Genomic DNA, 25,105 nt, shown 5'->3' with positions numbered 1-25,105 from the left:
GATGGACACAAAAGTGCTGGAGTAACTCAGCGGGTTAGGCAGGTCCTCTGGAGAAAAAGGACGGGGACGTTTTGTTTTGGGACCTTTCTTCAGACTTTGAATGTCCATTGTGAAGATGAGGGAATGGAGGCCTGGAAACCGAACATCATGAAACCCTCACACCTCACAAGCCCTTTGACACTTTACTGAAACCTCAAAGGCCCTTCGGCTCTTTAATGACTTTCTGTTTCCAGGCCCCGTTCCCTCATCTTTAAAATGGACATTCGGGGAGTCTGACGAAAGTTCCCGACCCGAAACATCACCCATCCTTTTTCTCCAGAGAACCCACCGAGTTACTCCAGCACTTTGTGTCTGTCATCACAAGTTTACAAGTTATAGGAGCAGAATTAGGCCATTCGGCCCATTGAGTCCACTCCGCCATTCAATCATGGCTGATCTCTGCTTCCTAATCCCATTTTCCTGCCTTCTCCCCATAACCCTTGACACCCGTTCTAATCAAGAATTTGTCTATCTCTGCCTCAAAAAATATCAACTGACGGCCTCCACAGCCCTCTGTGGCAATTAATTCCACAGTTTCACCACCCTCCGACTAAAGAAATTCCTCCTCACCTCCTTTCTAAAAGAGCTCCCTTTAATTCTGAGGCTATGACCCCTGGTCCTAGACTCTCTCACCAGTGGAAACCATCTTTCATTATTCTGTAAGTTTCTATGAAGTACCCCCTCAACCTTCTAAACTGCAGCGAGTGCAGGCCCAGTGCTGTCAAGCGCACATCATAGGCTAACCCACTCATTCCTGGAATGGAGATGTGTGGGGTTGGCTTATTCTCCCTGTGATTGTATACATTTACACAGGTCACACGATCGCAGGGAGAATACACAAATCCCACACAGATCTGAGTAAAACTCAAAAGTGGCTGGAGTTGTGAAACAGCAATAGACAATAGACAATAGGTGCAGGAGGAGGCCATTCGGCCCTTCGAGCCAGCACCGCCATTCAATGCGATCATGGCTGATCATTCTCAATCAGTACCCCGTTCCTGCCTTCTCCTCATACCCCCTGACTCCGCTATCCTTAAGAGCTATATCTAGCGCTCTCTTGAATGCATTCAGAGAATTGGCCTCCACTGCCTTCTGAGGCAGAGAATTCCACCGATTCACAACTCTCTGACTGAAAAGGTTGTACGTCCCCTGTTCCTAACTTGATACCATTCAGATAATACTCTGCCTTCCTATTCTTACCACCAAAGTGGATAACCTCACACTTATCCACATTAAACTGCATCTGCCATGCGTCCGCCCACTCACACATTTGCAACTCTACCAGGCACCATCCCACAGATGTAGTTATTTGCAATAATTAGTTATATGACCCTTTTACGGTTGGGCAAGAATTATGAGCATTTAGCAAGCTTGAAGATCAGTTCAGTTTAGTTTATTGTCACCTGTACCGAGGTACAGTGAACAGCTTTTGTCGTGTGCTATCCAGGCGGCAGAAAGGCAATACTTTTTCTTATTTCAAAATATACTTTATTCGAGAAATAAACATATACAAAACATGTCAGAAAGACAATACATGATTACCATCGAGCCATTTACAGTGTCATGTGATACGGTAATAACGTTTAGTGCGAGGGGAAGCCAGCAAAGGCCGATCAAGGATAGTCCGAGGGTCAACAATGAGGGTGACTACAATGAAGATGACTCCAAACATGGTCTCCTAATTTGAAAGCGATTACGTTTTGCCCTCGAATGACAGTTCTCTGCTGCACTGCTGGTTGCAAGTCCATGGTCGCAGGAAATGCTGCGAGGAATGGGTGCTGTGACAGTGTGAAAGCTTGCAGACGCATGTACAGGGTTGATGTGGTTTGGAGATGGCCTTGTGATCACAACTGTTCAAAAGCAGACATGTTGTATCCGCTCCGCTGTGCTTTACTTCGGAAGCTAACATCAAACAACCCCAAACATAGGGCGCTTGTAACCCGACCTACACATCTTCAAGTATTTCTGAATGAATAACGATTGATTTGTATGTTCAACAGATTGACTCATATCTCTGCCACACACTTACAACATTGAAGCTGAACTGTTCTGTTTTAGACACAAAATTGCTGGAGTAACTCAGCGGGACAGGCAGCATCTCTGGAGAGAAGAAATATGTGACCCTTCTTCAGATAAGCTCCCCCTCTGTACTGTTTTTATATATTACAACTATCTAATAGTGTTGCCCTCAGCAAACCAAATTTTTAAAAAACTAATGGGGTATTGTCAACAAAAGGTAATGGGGAAGTTATCGCAAGAAGTATGTCCCTTGAGAGTATGCAAGGTTCAGTTTGGAATTATTATCGTCTTGTGTGCAGAAAATTTGTTCTGCATGCTATCACGCCAAGTCAAGTCAAGTTTATTTGTCACATGCACATACACGATGTGCAGTGAAATGAAAGTGGCAATGCCTGCAGATTGTGCACAAAAAAGAATTACAGTTACAGCATATAAATAAAGTTAATACAGTTAATACAGAGAAGACAAAATTTAGTCCCTGGAGTTATAAAAGTTAACAGTCCTGATGGCCTGTGGGAAGAAACTCCGTCTCATCCTCTCCGTTTTCACAGCGTGACAGCGGAGGCGTTTGCCTGACCGTAGCAGCTGGAACAGTCCGTTACTGGGGTGGTAGGGGTCCCTCATAATCTTGCTTGCTCTCGATCTACACCTCCTGATGTATAGGTCCTGCAGGGGGGCGAGTGTAGTTCCCATGGTGCGTTCTGCCGAATGCACCACTCTCTGCAGGGCCATCCTGTCCTGGGCAGAGCTGTTCCCAAACCAGACTGTAATGTTGCCGGACAGGATGCTCTCTACAGCCCCAGAGTAGAAGCAATGAAGGATCCTCAGAGACACTCTGAATTTCCTCAGCTATCTAAGGTGGTAAAGGCGCTGCTTTGCCTTACCCACCAGTGCGACAATGTGCGTTGCCCATGTCAGATCCTCTTTGATGTGGACTCCCAAGTATTTAAAACTGCTCACCCTATCCACAGTATCAAATCAGTGCAGATAATACTATGCATAAATACAATCAAGTCAACACAAGTATAATAGGTAGAGCAAAGGTGAAGATACAGAGCGCAGGATATATAGCTTTCAGCATTGTAGCGCATCAGTTCCAGAGACAAAGTCCAATGTCCATAATGGGGTAGAGGTAAATTGAACATTACGCGAGCTTATGGAAGGACTGTTCAGAAGCTTTATTACAGAGGGGAAGAAGTTGTAACTGGTGGTGTGTGCTTTCAAGTTTCGGTACCTCTTACCCGACGGGAGCAGGGACAAGAAGGAATTACTGGGTTGGGGCAAGTGTCACCTGGTGACACACCAAACTGTAACAGATTCTTGTGGACAAATAGCATGGACATGATAGTCACACGGTCATAGAACATGATGTTAGGAAGTATCGATGTCGCAGTTTCCAGTAAGGCAAGAGGACAAAAAGTATTTTAATCTGAGTAAAGTGATATCTGCTCACACTTCCTGTCTGTGAAACCTGTCAAAATTTTCCATTAAGTTCAGATGGAACTCTTACTTATAAAGTATATTTAATGTGTTGAAATGTCCTAAGGCACTTTGCAAGAACAAAACAAAAGTTGACACTGAGATAGACGAAAAGATATTATTGCAGCTAACAATTAGCTTGACAGGAGATGGATTTTACGGAGTGTCTCAAAGGTAAGTAGTGTAAAAGGATTGATCCAATAGTGAAGAAGGATTGATCCAAGATGGCGCCCAAGCATGGCAACTCTTTGCTTGTCAGTCTCAGAAGAGGATCTGCTATCATCCATTACAAACATTCCACTCTTTCAAATCTTTATTTCAACAACACATAACAATGTTTTACCCTTTGTTAGTGCAGTGTGGACGGCCTGATTGTATTCATGTGTAGTCTTTTCTTTGACTGGAAAGCAGGCAAACAAAAGCTTTTCACTGTACCTCGGTACACGTGACAATAATAATAAGCTAAACTAATACAGCCAACGATGCCAAAGGTTGCTGAGAGGTTGAGATTGATGAGACAGGGTGGTTCACCATTAATAGGTGATGTTGGGGGTCCAGTCTGAAGAAGGGTCTCGATCCGAAACGTCACCCATTCCTTCTCTCCAGAGATGCTGCCTGTCCCGCTGAGTTACTCCAGCATTTTGTGTATATCTTCAGTTTACACCAGCATCTGCAGTTCCTTCCTACACATGGTTCACCTTTAAAACTGTCTGATAATTTTGGCAAGAGCTATGTTATGGTCCTGCAACGACAGGGATGATGGTGAAGCCATTGGAACTTGGTTCCTGCATTTGTGCCTGGATTTGGATCTGGGAGCTGGCTGCACATTCGAAGAAAGGAGGAAAGGACAGACATATATGGGGCATTAAGGGAAAGTCAAGAGGGTTTTTTTTAATTGAAGAGTCAAGCAGCAAGGAGCAGGCCCTTCGGCCCGCAACGTTCAGGCCAAACATCGCCCGCATTTACACCAATCCTACACACATCCCATTGTGTATCCTCCCAACTTTTACAATCTTCAAGCATGATTGCCAAAATCATTCTAGACAAATAAAAGTGGATTAAAAAAGGGCGGTAATAAAAAAAAACTTGTTTATTTCTCAGGTTCTTTTAAATACTGCTTGGATTATTTTTTTTAAACGCTAATGTAAGGAGTGGGCAGCATTAAGCTTCTCCTGAATTAAACGGTTAATATCTAAGTTACAACCGGATAAAACGAATTGCATATATTATACAAACTCAAAAAGTATCAATTATTGCTGATTGCATGTCTTGCAATAAATAATAACGTGCCAAAATCAGAATGGAGAAAACATATTTTAAACACCCTATGTCTGTCTAGAACCAACCTCAGAAGTCAAATCCAGCTTGGCGAGCTTCACCCCTCAATCCGACACTGGATATTTGCAGGATTCTGGTTTTGCTTTGAAATCTTCCTTGCCACTAATATTTTGCTCTAAATTATAGTTTCGTTCAGAGATACAGTGTGGAAACAGGCCCTTCGGCCCACCGAGTCCGCTCCAACCAGCGACCACTAACACTATCCTACACACTAGGGATAATTGACAGAAGCCAATTAGCCCACAAACCTGTACGTCTTTGGAGTGTGGGCGGAAACTGGGCGACCCAGAGAAAAACCCACGCGGTCGCGGGGAGAACGTACAAAGTCCGTAAAGACAGCACCCGTAGTCAAGATCGAACCCGGGTCTCTGGGGCTGTAAGGCAGCAGCTCTACTGCTGAGCCACCGTGCCGCCCTCCGAAGCTTCCATAGCCTAATAGGCAGAAGCACTAATGAAACTATAGGTTTTCGTTTATAATGAGCTTTGAGGGTGAAAATAAAATTTCTCGGCGTATATTTTGTCATTCCCTGTCAGAATGAGATCATCTATCATTCATCCAAACTACAGTGAGCGAGGTACAAACTTGTCCGTTCCCTCATCCTCAAGAACTCTCCTTCCCTGCGATCAATCGTACAAATTTATGTTGCACTGACTCCAAGGTCAGTTCATGCTTTGTCACTTGCACAGACCAGAACCGCACCTAGTATCCAAACAAAGTCTCAACAAAGCCCCGTGAAATCTCAGCAAGTCTTCCTTTTACACATGTCTAAATCCACATGTTCTATTTGCCTCCCTGTTTACTTGCCTTGCCTGTGTATTCACTTTATTCCTTGAAGCACATCGAGATTCCTTTGGTGGTGGAGGCGGGAACACTCACAACGTTTAAGAGGCATTTGGATGGGCACTTGAAATGCTACAACATTCAGGGCTACGGTCCAAATGCAGGAAAATGGGATTAAAATTAGACTGTGTTTGGTAACGGGCGGCGCGGACACGATGGGCCGAAGGGCCTCTTTCTGTGCTGTAGGACTCTATCAGACAGAAATACTGCAGTAACTGAAAATCTGAAACAAAATAGAAATTGCTGGGGAGACACAGCAGGTCAGGCAATTATCTAGGAAGAAAGAATCAGAGTTAACATTTCAGGTTTATGATCGTTCATCAGAACTTAATTGGAACAACTCTGATGAAAAATTGTTCTGATTAAATTCTGACAAAATTTCATTAACTGTTTCCTTTCTCCACAGGTGCTGAGTATTTAAAACATGTTTTTTATTTCATTCCCTCTGGATGTTTGCCTCCCCTCACATCCGGAATCTTGGAATCATCTTTGATCAAACCCTCTCCTTCAACAAACACATCAAACACATCACAAAGACAGCCTTCTTCCACCTCAAAAACATTGCCCGTCTCCGTCCATCCCTCTCCTCCACAGCTGCAGAAACCCTCATCCACGCCTTCATCACCTCCCGTCTGGACTACTGCAACAGCCTCCTCTATGGCGCACCCTCAAAAATCATCAGTAAACTTCAATACATTAAAAACTCCGCTGCCCGTCTACTCACCCACACCCCGATCCGTGACCATATCACCCCCGTCCTTTACAAACTCCACTGGCTCCCCATCCCCCAGAGAATCCAGTACAAAATCCTCCTCATGACCTACAAAGCCCTCCATAACCTGGCCCCATCCTACCTGACCGACCTCCTCCACAGGCACACTCCCACCTGCACCCTCTGCTCTGCTGCTGCCAATCTCCTATCCCCCCACATCCGGACCAAACTCAGATCCTGGGGGGACAGGGCTTTCTCCATCGCTGCTCCCACCCTATGGAACTCACTACCCCAAACCGTCAGAGACTCCTCCACACTCACCACATTCAAAACATCACTGAAGTTTCACCTGTTCAGTACTGCCTTCAACCACTGAAGGTCACCTCACCTTCTGTCTCCTTTCTCTGTTCGTTTACTTATTTATCTATTTATTCACTTCCCTATGTTCTCTAAATCCCTGTAAAGCGTCTTTGAGTATATGAAAAGCGCTATATAAATGTAATGCATTATTATTATTATTATATACTTCTTTAAAAAAATAGTAATTTTCCATTCTTTACAGCCAACAACCTCATGCTTTTCCACATTTTATTCCCTCTGCTGCCACTTTGCCCATGTGTTTAGCCTGATCGTTTTATTTTACAGCTCATTCTCTCGCCCAGCATTGTACCTGCAACAAAGCTTGGATCTGTTGCATTCTGCCAATGCACACAATTCACATCTAAACTGTTCATAAGAGAATCTTTGGCACCCCATTAATAGTCTGCCACATAAAAAAGACCTATCATTTTGTTTTCCGCTCTTTAATCAATCCTCTGTCCATTCTGTTATGTAAACATTAAATCTTTGAGGTCTGATTTTAAAAAGCGGCCTATTATGTGGTGTCTTATTGACAGTTCTTTGAAAATCCAAATAAACTGCATCCAGGGATTTCGCCATTATCTACTCTGTGGTTACATTGTTTTGTTTCATTAAAGCACACTCATTCTATCTTATCATGCTCTGATTTTCTACATATTCTGGGATTTGGACAGGTGCATCGATAGGATAGGTTTGGAAGGCTATGGGCCAAATGCAGGCAGGTGAGACTAGTGTAGTTGGTTGGCGTAGGCAAGTCGGGCTGAAGGGCCTATTTCCACGCTGTACTGCCCGGTGTTTCTATGACCACCTCCTGAATGGTTAGATTCCAGTTGTGTTTCTTCTAAGTATATAGAAACATAGAAAATAGGTGCAGGAGTAGGCCATTCGGCCCTTCGAGCCTGCACCGCCATTCAATATGATCGTGGCTGATCATCCAGCTCAGTAACCTGTACCTGCCTTCTCTCCATACCCCCTGATCCCTTTAGCCACAAGGGCCACATCTAACTCCCTCTTAAATATAGCCAATGAACTGGCCTCAACTACCTTTTGTGGCAGAGAATTCCACAGACTCACCACTCTCTGTGTGAAGAAATGTTGAAGAAATATGACTGATTCGATACGCAATTCTGCTGCGGTCCAGTTGGTGTGAGAGAGCCTTGTGTCCTTTTGAATACAACTTCCATGCCCAACATATATGACCAATTCCAACTGCAATTCCTACTGTGGTCGAGATGGAGTGAGAGTGTGCTCTAAGAGGTCCAGAGGGACATGGAGAGACTGCTGAGGAAGTGCCCATAGAATGCATGTTTCTGTGCAAAGGTAATCTCTCTCCTTGAGTTAAAGAGCTTGGATGACCTCTCTAAGGCACTGATGAACAAAGTCTGAAAAGTCACTGGCATCAGCAGAACTGACCTGGAAAGACCTTAAGGTAGAGAGTGACCGCAGCCGAGACGTCCATGAACAAAGCTGTCTGGATAAATGTGTGAGTTTGCATTGAAGTCAAACAACGTCACGCACCTCAGAGAGAACAGAGGGGGAAATATATGTGTACCCGTCTCTCCATGCCCCTCTGAACCTCTTAGAGCACACTCTCACTCCATCTGGACCACAGTAGGAATTGCAGTAGGAATTGCAGTGGAGACAGGAAGATAGAGGGTCAAGATAGAGGGTCTATCTTCCTGTCTCCACCTATATCTTTCCTTTGTTCCGCCCTCCTGACATCAGTCTGAAGAAGGGTCTCGACCCGAAACGTCACCCATTCCTTCTCTCCCGAGATGCTGCCTGACCTGCTGAGTTACTCCAGCATTTTGTGAATAGACCCAGGGGGGAAATGTGCAAACTTCACATAGATATAAGATCCGATGGTGCAAGGAGACACAGATCAATGTTATTTATCAAGAGTAGATTGCTAAAGGTCTGTATAAGGGTCCCAACCCCAAACGTCACCTATCCATGTTCTCCAGGGATGCTGCCTGACCTGCTGAGTTTCTCCAGCACTTGGTATCTATTTTTGCAAAACCAGCATGTGCATTTCCTTGTTTCCACTTTCTAAGACTAGTTTGGCTGTTGGTTGAGCAGCCTGATTAGTTCAGTTTAGTTTAGTTTGGAAATACAGCGCAGAAACAGGCCCTTCGACCCACCGAGTCCACACCGACCAGCGATCCCCGCAAGCTAGCACTATCCTACACATTAGGGACAATTTACAATTTTTACCAAAGCCAAATTAACCTACAAACCTGTACGTCTTTGGAATGTGGGAGGAAACCCAAGCACCCAGAGAAATCCCACGCAGTCAGGGGGAGAAGGTACAAATTCTGTACAGACAGCGCCCACAGTCAGGATCAAACACGGGTCTCTGGCGCTGTGAGGCAGCAACTCTATCACTGCACCACCGCCCCTTACACTTTTCGGTCTCATTTTCAAGGTCCTTCAAGTCTTTGCTAATCTCTCAAGATCTATGGGACATTTGGATTCCTCCACTTCTACCTGCTGACATCGCTGCGATTTTAAATCACCATTTGGACTGTGTATCAAACAAAGACAAGCTTGCACACAAATTTGAAAATACTGCTATTTCCACAGTTCTTTAGCTTCCTCTATCCTCTGCTTTCTTATCTTTTGATGGCGATGCAGTCTAACAGATTATTTTTCAGTTTTCTTCCTCAGTGATAGTTTTCAGCAAGGGTAACCAGCTGAACATGGAGTTATGCATCGTTCACAGCCGTAGCCAAGTGGATGATCCAGTGCAGGAGGCTGACTGGAATAAGAATGTTGAATATTCCATAACTCAGGTTTTTGAAGCTAAAGCACACAATGAACAGCTTGCAGCTGGCTGTGACTTCCCTGTATAGAACAAAAGCTACAAACTGTGTATCCTTCAGCTCACTGAACTAGTAGATGAGCTCTTAAGTTCACAATTTATACGAGCAGAATTAGGCCATTCGGCCCATCAAGACTACTGCGCCATTCAATCATGGCTGATTTTCCCTCTCAACCCCATTCTCCAACCTCCTCTCCATAACCCCTGACACCCGTACTAATCAAGAATCTGTTATTGTGCACCTTAAAAATACCCGATGACTTGGCCTCCACAGCCATCTGTGGCAATGACTTCCACAAATTCACAACCCTCTGACTTCTCCTCTCCCTTCAAAAGGAACGTCCTTTTATTCTACGGCTCTGTTCCTAGACTCTCAAACTAGTAGAAACATCCTCTCCACTCCATCCAGGCCTTTCACTATTCTGTAAGTTTCAATGAGGTCCCACCTCATCCTTCCAAACCCCAACGAGTAGGGGCCCAATACCATCAAATGCTCATCACATGTTAACACAATCATTCCTAGGACCAAAATGTATGACTCCACACATTGTTACGCATAACTTTTCTAGCTTCTCAAGACTGGGTTTCTCAAGGGTGGTGAATCTGTGAAATTCAATGCCATAAATGGCTGTGGAGGCCAAGACATTGGTAGTTTTTAAGCAGAGATTGATAGATTGTTGATTAGTAAGGACCTCAAGGATTACCGGAAGATGGCAGGAAAATAGGGTGGAGAGGGAAAAACAGATCAGCCATGATCGAATGGCGGAGGGGACTTGATGGGCCAAATGGCCTCATTCTGTTTCTATGCCTTAGGGTCTAAGGTGCCACGTAGTAGGAATTGTTTTTGGAAGGATCATAAAAGTATTAATCGCTGTTACTCATCTGTATACCTATTCAAAAGTGATGTTATTCCCCTGACTCATGAATTCTGTTTCTCTGCGTGTGAAATTGGATGACAGGTCTCAGACTTAATGACTACTTTCTTCAGCTTCAAGCTGCTGTACTCTAGATTGATTGATGCACTGTATGTATGATGATCATTGTTGAAAGCACTGTTCAAATCCAGCCTTTGATATAGCTCCGTGAAACCCCTCCTTTGACACAAGTCACTTCCTATCGAATGTCACTGTTGACAGAACTGCTTCATGCTCTCTGCTTCATGTCTCACAGGGATTTTGAGAGCCATTTTTCTCGCAATTGCCCCATGTGCACTTTTGGCATGAAACGCTTGCCAATGATGGATATGCCTCTGATCTTTGCAAATCGTTGAGATCTACGAATTCCTCACTGCTTTCCTTCTCCACACATCTTTCAACCTTGCAGTTCACAAATCACCATGTTGTATTAGCCATTTCTATACAGGAACAGCTTTGCACAGACAGAGAGCTAAATGAGGCCTTGACATTTTTTAATTGCGTAGTTGTTTTAATCACCTCCTTGACGAGGGACCTTGGTTATATTGCTCTTTTTCTCCATCTCTGTAAGTGTGTGAGTTGAATGCGTGAGGTAAGAGAGAAGGGGATTTTTGATGGTGTAGTAACTGCAGCCCTGTTCACATTGTATAAAACGTAAGAAAATCAGAGCAGGCACGGGTCTTATATTAATATTAATATTAATATCCTTATGATTAGAGCCTGGCATCCTTCAAAGACAATAAAGTGCTGGAGTAACACAGCGGGTCAGGCAGCAGCTCTGGAGAACATAGATAGGTGAAGTTTCGAGTCGACACCCTTCTGCAGACGAGGAGTAGTATGAAGAGGAGTCTCGCCCCAAAGCATCGCCGGCCTATGTTCTTCAGAGATGCTGCCTGACATGCAGTTACTCCAGCACTTTGACTTCAAATGGAATTTAGATTGCAAGCGTGTGTGTGCGCATGTGCGTGCTTGTGTGTGCGTAATAAACTAAACTAAACTAAAGACCTCCTTAAATGCAATGTTCTTTCTCATGTATGTGCCCTTGACCCCATTTTACGGCAGTTTATTCGGTTTAGACTTGCTGCATTTCTGAGCAATATGTCAAAAATCTAAATGTAAAGTCTTGGGAGCAGACAGTATCTTCAATAAAGTTCCAAAACCGAGTGGTGAAGAAACTCTCACACAATCTATCCTCACATCATCTGCATCAGGGAAGGTATCCCAGGAGTTTTCAGAAATCCGATCATTGTGACTATCTTCAAGAAAGGATATATTCATTCAATTGTAATAAATAAGGGTGGTGGAGGGTTTGATCCTGTGTATGGGTGCCATATGTGTGGAGTTTGTACATTCTCCCAGTGACCGCGTGGGTTTCCTCCGGGTGCTCTGGTTTCCTCCCACATTCCAAAAATGTGCAGGTTTGTAGGTTAATTGGCCTCTGTAAATTGCCCCTAATGTGTAGGATGGGAAACTGGGATCACATAGAACTGGTGTGAACAGGTTGTCATTGGTCGGCGTGGACTTGCTGGGCTGAAGGGCCTGTTCCACGCTGTATCTCAAAACTAAACTAAACCATTCCTGACAGAAGTGCAGTGTTTTGTTTTGTAGGCGAATAATCACGCTGACACCCTCAGATTTTAAATGTTGCGCCAACTGTTAAAAGAAATAATGCATTAAGTAGTTATGAATTTTTGTGTTATGTTCATATAATAATAATTTAATAAGGCCGGGAAAACCTGAAAATTGTTCCTTTTATGATGACTTCCGTAGTATCCTCTGGGATAATAAGATGTTAAGCAGCAGAAACTGATGCAGCACATAATTTGTTTCCCCACACCCATGCCTGAAGAAATGCTACTTGGCCCGGTGACATGCTGTGGTGCTTTATGTTAAATACTTTGAGTCATTCACTGATTTTAAATTACCTTAGCAACCAGAGCCTAAAAGGACACATGTAATATGCAGTGTTCTCAATAGAAGAACTGCTAACCCCAGCAGAAGATCTCGTCTACAGCTTCCTGAAAGAGGCCACACAAGTGGGTAGAATGTAAAGGAAGTGTACTTACTGTATGCTTGCCTTCATCGGTCAGAGCATTGAATGCAAGAGTCAGGAAGACACGCTGAGATTTGTAGGACTTTGGTTAGGCTGCATTTGGATGATTGTCTGCGTTTCTGCTCACCCCATTACAGGAAGGATGTGGAGGCTTTGGAGAGGTTTCAAAAGAGGTTTACCAGTATGCTTCCTGGATTAGAGGGTATTAGCTACAAAGAGAGGTCAGACAAACCTGGATTGTTTTCTCCGGAGCATCAAAGGCTGAGGGGTGACCTGATGGAAGCATATAAAATTACGAGATGTACAGATACGATAGACAGTCAGAACCTTTTTTTTCCCCAGAGTGAACATGTCAAAGACTAGAGGGCGTAGCTTTGAGGTGAGAGAGTAAAAGATTAAATGAGGATGTACAGGGCAGGTCTCTTTTCAGTAAAGTGTAATGGGCATCTAGAACACATTGCCAGAGGTGGTGGTGGTGGAGGCAGAAACAATGGTGGCATTGAAGAGACTTTTTGATAGGCACATGGATTATGCAGGGAATGGGGTGATATAGAATAGTAAGATTAAACGAGAACTTACCAGTTCGAAGTTTGATCTGTATTTTATGAGGAGTTACGATGAGGGATTACGTGAAGACCCCGTCCAGCACGTATGCGCGACATTCTTCAAAACAGCGGTGTGGATTCACAGAAAAAACACAACGATTGAAATAAATATAGTAAAGAAAAAATAAGAACTTAATTACCAGTTGATCTGTATAATAGAGGGTGGGAGCGGAGGGCACGTAATCCCTCATCGTAACTCCTCATAAAATACAGATCAAACTTCGAACTGGTAAGTTCTCGTTTAATCTTACTATTTTATTTCGGAGTCACGTGAGTGACTACGTGAAGACTTCAAAGCTCTGTGATTCCGAACCGTGTACCAGCTCATGCTTCACTCACTGTCTGAAGACCTTAGAGGGAGGAAGTATGTTATCGCAATCAAGAACCTGTTTGTGAACAAAAAAGGTTTATTAATGACAACAAAAAACAGAGAGCTCCCCAGGGCTTAAATTAAATATTATCTGCAGACTCTAAAATTCTGTCTGCAAATGTAGCAGGTTGCGCCAGCGGCTTATTATAAAACCTTTGGAAAGTTCTTTCCGAGGACCATCCTGCTCTGGCCAGAATATGGTCCATAGGCACGTCCATTCGACTAGCCGCCGACGTAGATGCAGCCCTGGTGGAGTGAGATTTGTAAATATTAGTATTGACTCCCGCGGACTTAAGCACCTGCTTGAGCCACCTTGAGATGGTTTGGCTCGTCACCTGACCATGAGGCTTCTTGTGGCTTATCCATAAGGCTTTTTCTCTCCCTCTTAAGTTGTATGTTGTGTCTATGTAATTGGCGAGATGGGTCTTGGCACACAGCCGTGGGTCAGATGAATATGCCCAGAACTCCATGACTGGAGGCGTGGTACCTGGTCTAGTTTGTTTGACCAGTCCCTGAATATGGAATGTGAAACAGTCCAATGACTCTGTCATGCTGTCCAGCCTCAGAAGGTGGAGGGACTGTACCCTTTGAGCTGACACTAGTGCCATGAGCATGACTGATTTCAGTGTAAGTTGTTCCAGCGTGAGTGCCCTGGGCGGTGGCCATCCCCTAAGGTACGTCAGCACAATGCTGACATCCCAGATCTGAGTGTACCTTGGTCTGGGGGAGTTAGTATTAAAAATGCCCCTCATGATTTTGATTAGTAGTGGATGGGACCCGAAAGCCAGTTGTCCTGCTGCTGGAACCAAATAAGCTGACAACGCACTCCTGGCTGTATTTATGGCGCTGTAGCTGAGTCCTTCCCGATGTAATCCAACCAGGAACTCCACAACACTGGTGGGTGTCGCTGTAGTGTAGGTAGTTCCTGTTTTGGAGCAATACCGTTCCCATTTCCTTATGTTGGTCAGGTATTGTCTCCTGGTGGACTCCCGGTGGGATGCGATCATCATGTTGATGGCGTCCTCAGACAGTCCCAGGCCCAGTAGAGGTCTTTTTAGAATCTGCAAGCGAGGAGATTGACTCTGTCATGGCACGGGTGACTAATGCCTGACACTGGGTGGATTAATAATTCCGGACTGCTGGGGAATTCCAACGGTGTTTCGACAGCCATGTCGAGGGCCACTGGGAACCATGGCTGTGTAGGCCAGTTGGGTGTTATCAAGATTCCTGAAGCGGAATCCAATTGAATCTTGCGTAATACCCGACTGATGAGGCAGAAGGGAGGAAAAGCATAAACGAACATTTTCCCCCAATACAGCGTGAATGCATCAACTGCTGCTGCCTCAGGGTCTGGTTCCCAAGCGACATACGTTGGTACCTGGTGATTCAGCCTGGATGCAAATAGATCGATATCTGGTGTGCCATATTGCTTTGTAATTTCGGCAAATACTTTGGGATTTAACATCCATTCGATGTTATCGTTAAATTTGCGTGACCTGGTGTCTGCCACTGTATTTTGCTTACCTGGTAGGTAAGTTGCTGATAACCAAGTATGTCTTTCGACACACCATTGCCAGATTAGGTTGACCAATTTGTCACACGATATCGACTTTACACCACCCATGTGGTTGATATAAGCCACCACCGTGGTATTATCTAATTGCAACCGGACATGTGCATGATGCGTATTAGATGAATATGCTTTTAAACCATAAAACGCACCCAACATTTCTAAATAGTTGATACCCCGTGTCTGTAGGCAAGATGATTCAGAATTAGTCCATCTGCCCCCTGTGCTGGATTGCATGTTAGTTGCTCCCCAGCCCAAAGCACTGGCATCCGTTTGAATGGTTAATACTGGGTTGGTGATTATTATGGGACTGGAACTGAGCCTAATGTTCCTTGTCCACCATTGTAACTCTGGAATGGATTCAGCAGTTAAATCCATAGCTCGGTCAAAGTGACCTGAGTTTTGCTTTAGTGCGTGCACTTTTGCTCTTTGTAAATTTTGGTAGTGCAAAGGCCCAAATTGTACAGCTGGAAAAGCTGCTACCATTTTACCAATAACTCTAGCTACCTGCCGTATGGTTGGCTGACGTTTATGCATTAGTTCGTGGCATGATAGTGCCAATTCTGATGCTTTCCCCTTCGGCAGAGTTACAAACATGCGAACAGTATCAATCGTAAATCCAAGATAGTCCATGGTAGTGGACGGTGTAAAATTGGATTTATCTGGATGTATGACAAACCCCAAAGTTTCAAACAAACGTTTGGTGGCTGCTACTGCCAAAATAGCTGTCTCCAAGGTTTTCCCTACTATTAAAATGTCGTCTAAGTACGCCATGACTATATGCTTTTGTTTCCTCAATAATGCCAAGGCGGGTTTTAAGATTTTAGTGAACAACCTTGGAGCGGAGGTTAGTCCATTTGGTAAGGCTTTAAATTGCCATAGCTGTTTCATCCAGATAAACTTTAAGTATTTACGATGCTCCTTGTGTATGGGTACTGAGTAGTAGGCATCTTTTAAATCAATGCCTGCTAGAAAGTACCCTCTAGAAATCAAAAGTCTGGCGGTTTGAAAAGTTTCCATCTTAAAATGTGTATACTTAACTGACTCGTTTAACGTAGTTAAGTCAATGATGATGCGACATCCACCATCTTTTTTAGTTTTAGTGAAAATATTAGACACAAATTCCAAAGGTTCATGTTTTGTTCTTTCAATGACACCTTTTGCTAGTAGCCTCACAAGTTCAGCTTGACCCTCTTGTTTCTCTTTGACTGAGAGGGTGAATACCCTTTGGGGTATATGCTGAACTGGCGGAATGTTTTCATGAACAAAGTCAATTTTATAGCCATGAATGCAGCTTAGTATGTACTTGTCATTAGTGATGGTTTCCCATGCATCCAAAAACAAGTGCAATCTCCCCCCTGATAGTATAGAGCCCCTACTGCTCATATGCTGAGAGGAACCAGATCCACCTACCTCCATGGTTACTGGTGCTACTTCTGCCTCTTCTCTGGACGATGAGGTGTCTGCTGGGCTGTAGAGGGCTGCTGTTGATGTAGATGTTGACGTTGATGTTGTTGGGGGTGGCGCATTTTCCATGGGGTCCGCTCTGGGCGCGGGCCTAAAAAAGGCTTACGGGGAATGGTTGCGGACCCCGAGCTTTCACCATATGGTGGTCTACGACTGGTGGACGCCGTGGGGTACTGCCGCCTGGGTTTGTTAGGTCTGCTCGGTCCCAAACCTGCCCTCACGAGACCAAAGGTCTTGGATTCTTCCTCTAGGTCTTTCACCTTTTTTGGAAGGTCCTTTCCAAAAAGCAGAATTGGAGGTTCTGAACCCGGTGTTTTGCAAAGTCCCGCAAACTTAGGGTTGAGGGCAGGCTTGATGATTTCCTTCCGTAAATTGTTTATCTGATATTGAGTGGTGCACAGCAGAGCTAATGTATCTTGCTGATTTGTGGAGATGTCCACACCATCAATGGACCGAGCATATGATGTCATCCCTGCAGTCAGGAGTTTAAGGATTTTCTGGAGCTTCAACTCCAGGTTCCTGATGTTCTGCCCCAAATGTCCCCAAATTTGGCTGTTTACAGCTGGTACATTCAATGATGTACAATTTTCTGGGGCTGTATATAGTTCAAGAGCCTCATTGACCACCCGTTCTTGTAGGGGTTTTGAGGACAGGTGGTCAATGCTGGCTGCAAGTTTCGGCTCTAAAGGCCGACCCCCTCGTGGAATGACCACGTAGCGGTTGACCACACCCAGCAGCTCTTCCTGATCCTGTACACTCTGCGTACTCCGGACATCTTCAGCCAACAACCCCTCTTGTTGACCAGCCCAGACCTGGTCGCCAATGCTGCCTTCAAAAGAAGGTGAGGCAATGGCCAGTGCCGTAAAAGGCACTGCGGGAGTGCCTGGGCTCCCTTGGCGAGTCTGCTGCTGCTCTCTCAGCAGATCTCGCTGGAGCATTTGCTCCATAAGCCGTTCCATTCGGCTTAGGCGGCTGCCAGTGCCGCTCTCGAGCGGTGTGGCATCTTCATCCGAATCGTCGGATACTACCGCCCGGTTCTGGCTGCAGGTACCTACAGCTCGCTGCTCAGGCTGCACTAGCGGTGCTGGGCTCGGCTCGGTAGTTATTGCTGCCGCCTCTTGCCCCCCCTCCAAGGAACGTTCCTCAACGGAAGACGAACGGGGGCGAGCTGCAAATTTCTTCCCTCTGGTCTTGCTCATTTTCCTGGAACATAAAGCAGACCACAGAGAAAATACTCACGGCCACGGTAAAACTTACCTGTCGGCCCGAATTTTCAATTTGTAGCGGGAGCACCTTGAACTCCCGTTCGTCGCGGGTGCACTGCATGAACGCTAATGTCGCGCATACGTGCTGGACGGGGTCTTCACGTAGTCACTCACGTGACTCCGAAATAAAATCACATGGAGGCAGAGGAAAGTAGTTTAACTTGGTATCATGTTCGGCACAAACATTGTGGGCTGAAGGGCCTGTTCCTGTGCTGTACTGTTCTGTGTTCTATTGTTTTAGTTAGAATTATGTATTGTTGTGCTAGTCCCTTATTTTTAGCTCATTTGTACCGCAGGGAGCATTCAGAAGCAATAAAATATGCACATGTGGGTAACTTTTCCAAGCTATGCATACATTACTAAAATGAATGCATGTTTAGTTATATGTTACCTTTGAGGAAAAATAGGGTGTCTCATTGCTCACTCAGTACATCGGAAGTGCAGGAGCTCCTATATTGTGAGAAGACATTTGTATATTTGTGCACACAAGACCCACAAACAGTAATGTAATAATGCCTAATTAATCTTGCCTTTCGATCGGATTGAAAAGAATGCCTGGATAGAGTGGATGTGGAGAGGATGTTTCCACTAATGGGAGAGTCTAGGGCCAGAGGTAATAGCCTCAGAATTAAAGGACGTTCCTTTAGGAAGGAAATGAGGAGGTTTTTTTTATCGTCAGAGGTTAGTGAATCTGTAGAAGCCTGTGGAGGCCAAGTCAATGGATATTTATTAAGGCAGAGATAGATAGCTTCATGATGAGTACCGGTTTCAGGGGTTATGTGGAGAAGGCAGGAGAATGGGGTTAGGGAGAGATAGATCAGCCATGATTAAATGGCGGAGTAGACTAGATGGGCCGAATGGCCTAATTCTGCTCCTATCACTTATGAACTGATGAGGTCACTTTAAATATTCTCTGCTATTCTTCTGATGAGCCAAATTGGATCCTTCTGCTCCTGTCAGAAGTTAGATAGGCCGGTGGTTTAAAACATCTGAAAGGCAGTGCATATAATCCAAAAAAGTTGCATCAAAGTGTTAGTGATAGTCTGGCACCTCAGCGACACCCTCTGTGGAAATAGTGATCACCTCACCTTTCACAGTGAACAGTAGGGACCCTCAAGAGTGTTGTGGAGCAGACAGATCGAGGAGTGCAAGTATATAGTTCCCTGAAGGTCGCTTATGGCAAGCTGGTCTTCATTAGGCAGGGAACTGAGTACAGAATTTGGGACGTTATATTACAGTTGTACAGGACACTTGAGGTACTGCGTAGGAAGGAACTGCAGGCGCTGGTTTATGCCAAAGATAGATACAAAAAGCTGGAGTAACTCAGAGGGACAGACAGCATCTCTAGAGAGAAGGAATGGGTAACGTTTCAGGTCAAGACCCTTCTTCAGACTGGTATTATGTTCAGTTAAGGTTGCCTTGCTGTAAGACAGATGGCACTAAACTGGAAAAAGGGCAGAGAAGATTTATGAGGATGTTACATACAGTAGATTAGCAATTATTTAAAAGTCTTTAATGCAGCATTAACTCAGGTTGTTGCTACATGTGGTAGAATTGACCCATTTTAATCCTGCGTTGCTGATACATGTCAACTCCAGTCATCAATAAATGCCATCACAGACCAATACTTGTTCAGTGAATTGTCACAGACTAATACTTACCTTACCGTTTGTCATTATAAACCAATGCCTGCCCACACAGTCCTGCATCAGGTCATAAGTGATAGGAGCAGAATTAGGCCATTTGGCCCATCAAGTCTACTCCGCCATTCAATCATGGCTGATCTATCTCTCCCTCCTAACCCCATTCTCCTGCCTTCTCCCCATGACTCCTGACACCCATACTAATCAAGAATCTATCCATTTCTGCATTAAAAATGTCCAGAAACGGCCTCCACAGCCTTCTGTAGCAAAGAGTTCCACTGGTTCACCACTCTCTGACTAAAGAAATTCCTCCTCATCTCCTTCCTAAAGAAAAGCCCTTTATTTCTGAGGCTCTGACCTCTAGTCCTAGACTCTCCCACTGGTGGAAATACACTCCCCACATCCACTCTATCCAAGCCTTTCACTATTCGGTAAGTTTCAATGAAGTCCCCCCTCATCCTTCTGTATTCTGTTACAGTGTTGATTACTCTTATAGTTTATCACAAGCCAATATTTGTCCATATTGTTAGTATACATTCTCAGACTGATACATGTCCATATATTTATTGGATAACACTCCTGTCTCAGTCAGCTTTATTCCAAAAGCTTGCAAGTTTTCACAAGTACAACAAACCACAAACAATATTGTTTCCTTTTTTTGTATGCCTGTTGAAATTTGAGTACTACATTATCAAACCATGGAAACCACAGTGAATAACAATATGGAAAGATGAAAACACTCCTCTGCCAGCTGGCTTCACGCTTTGCTGAAAGATTAAAAAATATATATTTTTTAAGAATAGGAGGTTCTTGAAGATCTTAAGCTGTAAACAGAATATTATTTGTCAGTAATCCAAGTTAAACATCACTTGGTGTATTTAGAGTTCTGTCATACAAGCTTGATTCCCCAAATGGCAATGTACACAGGTCCACGACCAATTTTCCAGCAACTGATGGTCCGACATTTCCTTTAATCCGGTCAAAATTACGAAACCGCACTTGAAATTCTCCCCGGAAGTCTCCCCGAAAATGTGGTGGCTAGACCAGGTGAGACGATCGATCTGGGCCTCATCGGGACTTTGGCGCCGATCGGCGGGTCGAATTTGCCACCTGACTCAATAGTTGACTTCAGACTCCATGGCTGACGTTTCAGGTGGAGGCCCAGCTTGAGAAGAAGGGTCTGAAGAAGGGTCGCGAACCGAAACCTTGCCCATTCCTTCTCTCCAGAGATGCTGCCTGTCCCGCCGAGTTACTCCAGCATTTTGTGTCTACTTTGGATAGCATTTGTGTGGGAAGCCTATAGGAAGGCAAGGATCACAGCTGCTCAGTAGACCATGAGCATTGAGCCAAGTTTGAGGTCTTGTTCTTTGAAGGTTCTTGTTCTCAAATGGCCAAAGGCTTTGCTATTGTATTTGGGGGAAGTGTGGTTTCATCAACCTCCGCTGAGACGCGGAAAGAGATCCAGGGTCTCTCTGCAAGATTGCGCAGCAAGGAGAAGTTAGAAGAGGGCTGATATTTAGTGAATGGGTGATAGACCCAAAGCGTTGGAGTAACTCAGCGGGTCAGGCAGCATCTCTGGAGAAAAAGGATGGGTGGCGTTTCTGGTCGGGACCCTTGTGTATGGGTGATGGGTATATGGAATGAGCTGCCAGAGGAGATAGTTGAGGCAGGTACTATGACAACATTTAAAAGGCATTTGGACAGGTGCATGGATAGGGAAGGCGTAGAGGGATATGGGCCAAACGCGGGCAGTGGGACCAGTGTAGATGGAACATCTTTAGGGGCATGGGCAAGTTGGACCTAAGGGCCTGTTTGCATGCCGCATGGCTCTATGACTCTGTGGCTGTTCTCTCATCAGCCTCAATGAGCAGATGAACCATTTTGCTCTGGATGTGGTTGCATGGGGAAATGTGATATCTGAGGGCATGTGTAGACTAGCGTTGTCTTGCATTCAGCTGAGGCTGGCCGTCAGATTTTTCTCATTGGAAATAGTTCAAACTCATGAAAGTGCAATTCTAGTCATCCCTTTTTTAATGAAATTGGACCATTTCCTGGCTGTCTTTGATGCTGTTACCCGCTGTCTGTTCATCCAAACCATTGTAATGCTCCCATTCCTTTCAATCACGTGCAAGTTTAAATAGGACATCCCCTCTCTTAATGCCTTTTTTAGAGGAAACCGAGGACAATATCTGTTGTTAAAACATTGCGATATACCAACTTCTACAGATGTGCCATAGAAAGCATTTTATCGGGATGCATCACAGCTTGGTTTGGGAACAGCTCCATCCAAGACCGCAAGAAGTTGCAGAGAATTACGGACGTAGCCCGGATTATCACACAAACCAACCTCCCTTCCATTGACTCCATTTACACCTTAGCAAGGTGCCTCGGCAAGGCCAGCAGCATAATCAAGGACCAGTCTTACACCAGTCACTTTTCTCCCCTCACCCATCAGGCAAGCGGTACAGAAGTGGAAAACACACACCTCCAGATTCAGGGACAATTTCTTCCCAGCTGTTATCAGGCAACCGAACCGTACTAGCAGCAACTAGAAAGCTGCCTTGACGTACCACCTACCTCATTGGAGACCCTCAGACTATCTTTAATCTGACGTTACTGGACTTTATCTTGCACTAATCACTATTCCCTTTATCCTGTATCTGTACACGGTGGACATGATTGTAATCATGCATAGCCATTCTGCTGATTGGATAGCACACAACCAAAAGACTTTTCACTGTACCTCGGTACACATGGCAAACTAAACTATAAAATCTCATTGCTGGAGCAATTCATCCGAATCTTAAATGCTAGCAGCGGAAAATGGGCACTGGGACTGCCCTCGCTGGGGTCTAGGTTGAGGGAGACCTCGTTGAAACTTACCGAATAGTGAAAGGCTGGGAGAGAGTGGATATGGAGAGGATGTTTCCACTAGTGGGAGAGTCTAGGACCAGAGGTCTTAGCCTCTGACTTAAAGGACATTCTTTTAGGAAGGAGATGAGGAGGAATTTCTTTAGTCAGAGGGTGGTGAATATGGGGAATTCATTGCCACAGAAGGCTGTGGAGGCCAAGTCAATGGATATTTTTAAAGCAGAGATAGATAGATTCTTGATTAGTACTGGTGTCAGGGGTTATGGGGAGAAGGCAGGAGAATGGGGTTAAGAAGGCAAGATAGATCAGCCATGATTGAATGGTGGACTATTCTTGATGGGCCGAATGGCCTAATTCTGCTCCTATCACTTATGAACTTATGAAAGAAGACATTTCGCAAACTTTCACAGCAAATTCCTCAATGACTAATTTTAAACTTTATTAGCATCACAGAGGACCTGCGGAAATACTATGTGAGATGTTCAGTGCCTCATGCCTCTCAATGCAGACTTCACTGCCCCTATGTTCCCCACTCCCTGTGCTTGCACCCAATGAGTAAACTGGATGTAGTTCTGAGCTTAAAAGTCTCTGCCCATTATCATAAAAGGATTTACCTTTATCTGTCCCTAAATGCCAAATATTTATTTTCTTGGGGATTGTACTTGGTTCCAGTTCTTTGCCAAATTCCCTCATTTTGTTGTTGGAGGCTGTGCCTTCAGTTGCCACAATCATAAGCTCTCGACCCTCAAAACGCACCCCTTTCCTTCAATTCTCCTTTGCTTAAAACTTGTAGCTTCGACCAAACATTTGGGCATAAAACATTTTCTTATGTGGCCTGTTCTCATTTGATGTGAAGTGCCTTAGTGAGAGCAGGGAAGACATTTACTAGGTTCGAGGGTTATCTAGAGGAAAATTATATAGAGTCATAAAGCACGGAAACAGGCCCTTTGTCCCAACTTCCCCACGCCGGCCAACATGCCTCATCTACACCAGTTCCACCTGCCTGCATTTGGCCCATATCCCTCTAAACCTTATCCTATCCATATACCTGTCTAAATGTTCCTTATACTTTGCGATAGTCCTTGCCTCAACTACCTTCTCTGGCAGCTCATTCCATACACCCACCACCCTTTGTGTAAAAAAGTTACCACTCGGGTTCCTATTGAATCTTTCCACGCTCACCTTAAATTTATGTCCCATTTCTATCATTCATCCTGATATTGTGCACATTTAATTGTGGTTTTATATAATTATGGAGGGACCTAAGTAGGAAACTGTATGTGAGGTGGTGAGTGAGGTAAGTGGGAAAGGTAAAATCTGTTGACAAGATTAAAATGTATAAGCCTTACCATTAAAGAAGGAATAAAAAATCAAGGAAGGAAAGACACAAAAAGCTGGAGTAATCAGCGGGTCAGGCAGCCTCCCTGGAGAACATGGATATGTGATCTTGAAGATGGGTCCCGACCCTTGAAACATCACCCATCCTTGTTCTCCAGAGATGCTGCCTGACCCGCTGAGGTACTCCAGCAATTTGTGTCTATCTTTGGTAACCCATCCTTGCTCTCCAGAGATGCTGCCTGACCCGCTGAGTTACTCCAACAATTTGTGTCTATCTTTGGTGACCTATCCTTGTTCTCCAGGGATGCTGCTTGACCCACTGAGTTATTCCAACACTTTGTGTCTATCCTTGGTGCCCTTTCCATAATCTCCAGGGATGCTGCCTGACCCACTGAGTTGCTCCAGCACTTTGTGTCTATCTTTGGTGTCCTATCCATAATCTCCAGGGATGCTGCCTGACCCACTGAGTTGCTCCAGCACTTTGTGTCTATCTTTGGTGTCCTATCCATAATCTCCAGGGATGCTGCCTGACCCACTGAGTTGCCCCAGCACTTTGTGTCTTTTCCTTGGTAATCCAGCGTCTGCAGTTTCTCATTTCTAAACAACCAAAGGCAGGTCTAGCATGTCAAGGATAAGTCTAAAAAGACAAGCGTTATAAATTGAGTGAGTGATTTTATTTTTGCATCTATCTATCTTCCAGGACACCCGTCCGTTCACTCCATCTCATGGACAAGCCCGTGCCAACACGGTCCTGGAGAGGGTGGAGGGAGCTCAGCAGCGATGGAAGCGTCAGGTGCAGGAGCAGAGAAAGACCGTCTTCGACCGACATAAGATGCTTAGTTAAACGGGACCTCTTTCAACTCACTCTGAATCAGGCCTAGTCATGTCCCAGCTTTGAAGCATGAAAGTTGGTGTTAATTCTGAAAACTTAATGCTTTATTTAACTCTGTCCAGTTGTATGCACCAAACATCAAAGCGAAACGTTAAATAATTTGCATAGTATTTTCCCTTTGAGGATGTGTCTCTGAAAAGTGATTCCCCTAATGACCCTTTTAAATGTGGCTCCCTAATTAAATGTTCAAACGATTAAAAGTCTGCACATATAAGAAAGCTTTGGCAGCAAAATATATAATAAAAGCTTCAGTGACAAATCTGCCAAAGTTCTCGCTTGTATTTTTGTTCTCCTGAAGGGGTGAGTTATTCTACGCAATCTCTGTCTACTGACCATGTGAACTGTGCTGCCCACACCACTCAGCTCGTTCACATTGTCACCAGAAGGCTTCTTCATCTTTTGACTTCCTCAAGGTCCTTCCTTGCAACATCTCAGAGTAATCGATGACCAGGGAAAGGAAAGCCTGAGGTATCGAAGTAAGTGTGCAGATCTCTCTTTATCTATCTGT

The 25,105-nt window shown here is 44.6% G+C and overlaps 1 protein-coding gene across 1 annotated transcript in view; it reads left to right on the top strand.

Moving 5' to 3' along the window:
* The window catches only part of tmem9 (transmembrane protein 9), a 59,166-nt gene extending 34,311 nt beyond the window's left edge, over positions 1-24,855 (top strand). Inside the window, exon 5 of the mRNA XM_078420449.1 lies at positions 24,406-24,855. Within this exon, the coding sequence (XP_078276575.1) occupies positions 24,406-24,549 (144 nt within the window). The 3' untranslated portion in view covers positions 24,550-24,855. The remainder of the gene's footprint in view (positions 1-24,405) is intronic.
* Positions 24,856-25,105: the final 250 nt, after the last annotated feature.

Source organism: Rhinoraja longicauda, chromosome 24 (genome assembly GCF_053455715.1).
Source record: "Rhinoraja longicauda isolate Sanriku21f chromosome 24, sRhiLon1.1, whole genome shotgun sequence".
In the NCBI taxonomy this organism is placed as follows: Eukaryota; Metazoa; Chordata; class Chondrichthyes; order Rajiformes; family Arhynchobatidae; genus Rhinoraja; species Rhinoraja longicauda.
This window is presented reverse-complemented; position numbering and strand designations above follow the sequence as displayed.